The sequence below is a fragment of the Pygoscelis adeliae genome, unplaced genomic scaffold (assembly GCF_000699105.1).
Source record: "Pygoscelis adeliae isolate BGI_AS28 unplaced genomic scaffold, ASM69910v1 Scaffold25, whole genome shotgun sequence".
NCBI classification, from domain to species: domain Eukaryota; kingdom Metazoa; phylum Chordata; class Aves; order Sphenisciformes; family Spheniscidae; genus Pygoscelis; species Pygoscelis adeliae.
The window spans coordinates 4,012,171-4,018,142 of NW_008824808.1; the positions used below are offsets into that span (position 1 = coordinate 4,012,171).

Here is a 5,972-nt window from a genome sequence, read left to right on the forward strand (position 1 = left end):
TGGCGCGCCGTTAAGGAAAGAGTCCGCCTGTGAACTTGGCAACGCCTGCCGGGTTGCTAATGCAGCTGGAGAGGCAGTTTGTCACAGAATCCTCAGGCGCAGCGATTTACTTCTGGGCTTGCAGACAGACCGTCTCAAAGATGAGCCGTGTGATTCAATTTTGTTACGTAATGTCGAAGTTCAAAAACATCTCGCTTCTTTTTGTCATTATTTAAAAATAAGGTTACTTTTCACTTAAGAGTGTAGTGGCTTGCACTTTCATTTCTGTATTTATTGCCGGTTGGTTTGCTTTGAGGGCTTGGTTTTTGTGTTGAGCGTAGAAGCCTGCATTGGCCCTGATTCTGCAAGCATTTAAGCGCCTAAAAAATTCGTGGACGCACAACCAGTAATGCTAAAATAGTAACCTGATTTTTCTGTTGCCTTTCTCTTCTGACTCAGTAAGATCGGTATCAAGAGTTAATTATAGTTGAATTTTTGCGAGGTGGCTCTGTAGAGTATATATATACACACACACCAACATGTATGATTGACCCTGGTGTCTTCAAGCAGCTCAGGATGTATGAGCTGCCCCTCCCTGTCTATATCTGGTTTGTCAACCGCTTGCAAAAACTGCTGTGCGACAGAGAGCAGTGGGTCCTGGGCTGACTCCTTTTAAAGAAGGAGGCAAGGGAAGAAGGTTTAGAAGAGTTGAAAGAGGAAAGGGGAACTGAGAGGTAGCCCTTCAAGAAGTAAAGAGACCGCAGTAGTTCCACCCATGTACCAGGAAGTTTAGCATAGCTTCCACAGTGGGCCTAAAACCATTCAGCATCGAGCTGAGGAGTTCAATTAGAATGCTACGGGGGTGGGGTGTTGTCATCTGTAAGTGTCACTGCAGACTAAGCCCTGCTGGCTAGGACTACAAAACACATATTTATGAACTTAAGTTGCAAACTAAATTTTAGAACCAATTCTGTAACTCTCAAAGTTAAATGTAGAAGGACATGAATTAAGTCAAAATTTTAGATAGGTTTCGTGTTCTGCCTACATGGTGTAAATGAAACTAAACTTTAAAAAAAATCTCTTATGAATGACTAATGCCGCGTAGTACAGTTACCCAGCTTCTAAGTGTTTACTTAATTTGCAAACGTAATTAAAACTTTCAATTTCTTCAGGAATCCTTATGAAGAAAAATATAGATTAATTCGGATTGGAAATCCAGCATTTTCTACGAGGCTGTTGCCTGTCAGAGGAGCAGTTGAATGTCTATTTGAGATGGGGTTTCAGGAGGTGAGTGTAATTTAGTAATTTCTGATGTCTTCATCATTTTACACACTAAAACTTAAAATTGGAATTTTTTTTCTCCTTTCCCAGTTGCAAGGCACTAGATTTTAAGACAGTTGCTATTTTCTTAATTTTCTTTCAATCCTTGTTTGCAGTTATCTAACAGAAAATGTAGATGAGGCTGTTTCAGAAATCTGGTGGAGCTAGAGCTAAGCTGATCTGTGATAAGGTTGGTTTTCTGCTGTTCAGATGCACTACTAGTTCACTTAATGGCCAGATACGTATCCGTGCTGGCAGAAAGGAAATGGTGGGAAATGCAGTGAAACCCCCTTCTCTTAGTAGCAGCTCACTATTAGGTGGATGTCAGACTGCATCATCAGACAGTAGTTTCCATATTGTAAATCTCTGTGTTGAAACCGTCATTTGGAAGGGGAAAGAAAAGTCCTGCTCTTCTGCTGCTTGTTCCTACCATCAGTAGGGCTTGTGTGGCCCCATAGTGAGTTAGATGAGGGATGCTGATCTGATTAAAAATTAATCCCCCAAAACAAAACCAAGAAATATTTTTCAGCCAATTCACAGTGCAGCTGCAGAAGTACTAGTGTTGTCATGACAGCAGTGGAGGGCAACAGACTATTGAAGTAGTGGGAGGGTGGGACTTTTACCCACTTAAAACAGTTATGAAACTGTATCCTAAAATAGTGTTGACTGAATCTTGATTCTGTTGCAGTCAAAAAGATATATTTTGAAGATTGCTTTGTGTCCTGAAATGGTCCCTGTCTTGGTAGACCTTAAATTGCCAAAGCTTGTTAAGCTAGAAGCAGCCTTTGTAATTACAGGAGAGCTGGGGTGAAAACCCAACTCTTGTTTAATGGTGCAAAGCTCTTGCTCTAGCTTTGCTTTAATTTGTCTATTTGATGCCACGCTTCTGTATGGGTACATACATTATGTTGTTTAGGTCCAGCTGTCATAAGACCTCTGCCTTCTCTTTGGGTAAAGTTAATTAGTGTAATTGTCCTAATTTAAAAGCATGCTGAAAGAAATGGTGACTGCAGAGGGAGAAATGATCTGCAGATTTATTCTCATGTTGGTGCTCAGGAGATGACTTTTAATGATGTGTTTTAGCCAAGAGGTGGTCAGTGTAGCTAGTGAAGCACTCAAGCAGTAATAACATTGTCATTTTAAACATGTTATAAATTGCTACTCCCACTTCTGTCAGATCTTCAAGAGCATGTTGGCTCAGTCTTATGGTTATTGTGTCAATTGGGGCTGGAGCTCACAAACTTCTCTTCAACTGCGATAACTAAAATTGTTCCTTCTTTTGTCTCTGCTTGGTAAGCCAACTTTTTCAATTAAAAAATGAAGACTTTTCTGCTGGATTGATACATTCCATTTAGTTTTGTGGTGATTGTAAGTGTTAAAGTGAAGCACTGTGTCTGCAATGATAGGTGACCTAAGGTAACTGGATAAACAAATTAGTTTAATAAATAGAAGTGCTGCAGTGGTAGAAACTGAAACTCTTAAAGTATGAATACTTCAGGATATTCCTGTTTTTAGTAACCATTTCTTCATGTTAAGTACACTGATATTTGCTTCTGTCATAATAACTAATCTTTTGTTATGCTACCAGTAATCATGTTACAATCAAAAATAGGAACCCAGAAATCAAGCTGGGTACAGGTCTCAATAAGAATAATATTTCCTGTCTGAAAACTTATAAAACCTAAAAGATATCGGTATAGAAGAGAATTCCCAGCAGATGCTGTTCTAGAGGCTTCTTCCCCCAACATTGGCTATCATCCTGTGTTTCCTAGCGTTTCACTGCTGTATTGTGAGAACTGGGCTTTTGTTGTTCGTTTCTGCTGTTGCTGCTTTCTCTGCCAAACCATAATTGCGTTGTCCATGTGTGGCTCTGCAAAATAAGTTACTAACAAAAGCATGTTGTAACGAGCCCTTTTTCTCTAGACTGACTGTAGGTTCTTGATCTAATAGCTTCTGCTATGAGGGACCTACAAGCTTCTGCTGTAAGGGACCTAATCTGAAGGCTGAATCCTGCCAAGCCTTAGTGTGCTAACTTCCAGTAAAAATGATATAGCTGTTAGCGATAGATACAAACCGCTTACTAGCTTAGACCTCCATTAACTGCTGAATTAATTTGTCTAAATTTCAGGGAGAAACTCACCTGGTTTTCCCTAAGGAAGCTTCGATTGAGCAGCTACGTAAAATCAGAGACTTAATTGCTGGAGAGAGGACTAGCAGACTGAATGAGTCAAATCAAATCCACAGATCAGGATCCTCTGAAACTGTGGCCAGCACTCAGACAGATGCACATCAGCCTTCAAGACCTCTTGACTCTGTTCTTGCCCCTGCCCGTCAGCAACCAGAAACATCACTTGTGCAATCTCTTGAAATGGTAATTATAGCCTGAAAACTTTGTAGGCATGCTAATCTTGAATATAAAGATTGAAGAAGAGTTAACTGTTGCGACAGGTTGCTCAGAGAGGCTGTGTAGTCTCCAAATGTGGGCGTTTTTAAGACCTGACTGGATAAAGCCCAGAGCAACTTGGCCTGACCTCATAACTAACCCTGCTTTGAGCAGGAGGTTGGACTAGAGGAACTTTTTATTTTTCCAATGGTTTCTGAAGTTTTTGAGTGTTTTCTTCGGTCTCCATGCAACTTCAACATGAAACATGCCATAAATAGAATATTAGCAAGAGATTTTGTTGAAGATGTCCATAAATGTTTTATTGATCAGGGTGTCATGGAAAAAAAAGCTGATTTGTATTGAAAGGGAACAGCAAGATGGGGGAACAGAGGGAGGCATGGGAAGCTAAGGCTGGCGCTGCATACTGTGTTTGGTATTTGAGAACCAGCAAAAGAACAGGAGCACAACCGTAATGTTTATAATTGTTGGCGTCTCAGTTCATGCATTATGACCTCTATGTGTAGCCTGTGAGGAGGGCTTTCTTTTTTCACATGCAACTGTTGTGAGAGACAGGAATTTAGCCAGGCAAGTACAAATCTATAGTTATTTAGGCTGTGTTTGCCTTGTCCAAGAGGTTGAGATGAAATTCCCTAGCAAGACAGAGAGGCAGAGTCCTTTCATTTGATATAACCTGGCCTGACGCGAGAAGACTCTTAACACCTCATACAACTTTGAAAAATGAAGTTATGCCTTTTGGTAGGAGGTTTGAAGGATGCTTTGGTTTAACTTTCTAAAGAGATTTTCCCCCTAGGACCAGTGTCACTTTGGTCTTAAAGTTGGTGTAAGATTAATCCTTCTAAAAGCTTGCTTCTCATACATCCTTAATCAGAGTTTGTCTCTTTTAAATGATATTGTCAGTATATTGTTGGATGCTGAACTATGGCATACTATTTATTCCCAATACCTACCGAAGATCAGTGGAAGAGAACTGGCAAAGCATAGATTCATAGATTGAAGTGATGGCTTTTCGGGACAAGAGCACTCAGTGACCCATCATCACCCATAATGTCCTTTGGAAAAGGAACTATTGTAGGTACTTGAATATTGAGCCATTTAATCTAATTATGTTAGCATGCTAGTAGTTGCCTCTAAAATATACTGACTGGGTTTACTTGAATTTTTTGGGGATTTGGGGTGGGATTTTTTTTGGTCTGCTGCTTGGTTTTTACTGTTTCAGCCACTTCTGCAGTGGTGGTTGGAAGTGATTATGAAACCTCTAGAGTGACTTGCTGCAGTACTGGTTGGTACTGCAAGCTTTAAAGCTTTAAAAGTTGCGTTGATCTTGCAGTGAGAAAAATGTTGCAGATTTCAAGTTGACATGATGTAGTCTGAGGTTAATCTTTCTCATCTGTGGTTATTCTGCCCTGACTTATGTCAGCCATTGGCATTGTGGATCCATTTCTCTGCAACTATTATTTTTTTCTATGCTTCTAGAGATTCAACACGGGTAGTGGGACCAAATTTATTACAATTTAGAGACATCGCTAATGCAATGTTGGCACTCTATTAGAATGCTGTATTTCAGCTGATCTCTTCAGGGAATTACACTGATAGCTCTGTGAGCCATTGAATTTGGTCTGTATAGTCTGGGTTGATTGGAAGGACGTCCACAAAATACCTTCTGGCTATGACTTGGCCGTTTTGCTTGCACAGCAGTAGGTGTTTTGTTTTTCAGTGAGTATACTGCAGAGGTATAGTTATATTATTGTTGTATGCGCTGCTGTCAGATGTCAGAGAGATTTAGGGTGGTTTTTGTAGTGCAAGCATTTTTATTTCTTGCTTATGTGTTACACCTGTGATTCATGGGAGTCCTGGTAAGCACAGGGAAAAGTGGGTTACTTGAGACAGTACAGGAGTATTCCTAAATGGCACAGTTCTAGGGGCCTAACCCACTGTTACTTTGCCTCATTTGTCTCTTCTGCATTTCATATCGTAAGGCGTTCTTGAGACTTGGAGAAAGGAAAGCTCTGGCTAGTCATTATTCTGGTGGATGGATTCTGGTCCCTGCCTGGATGACATAGTGATTACAGGAGGAAAGAGGTATCGACACTTAGATTTGCAGTGAGGTTCACCACACTTCTAGATGGTTGCATAAGACTTCATTGGTATACGGTGGCTTCCATGAAACCAGTTAAGCACTACTGTAATACTGATGGTGTTTGCCAGTGGGAAAATCTGAATTGTCAAAGAATCTGGGAGACTTTCTGCTGTGCTGAGCAATATCTCTGAA

General features: G+C 40.5%; 1 protein-coding gene across 1 annotated transcript in view; it reads left to right on the forward strand.

The window, feature by feature from the left end:
* Window positions 1–1,143: 1,143 nt before the first annotated feature.
* NGLY1 (N-glycanase 1) overlaps window positions 1,144–5,972 on the forward strand; it is a gene marked incomplete at its 5' end in the record, with an annotated part of 24,913 nt that continues 20,084 nt past the window's right edge. The window contains 2 exons of the mRNA XM_009324213.1: window positions 1,144–1,266; window positions 3,428–3,670. Of these exons, the coding sequence (XP_009322488.1) occupies window positions 1,144–1,266; window positions 3,428–3,670 (366 nt within the window). The remainder of the gene's footprint in view (window positions 1,267–3,427; window positions 3,671–5,972) is intronic.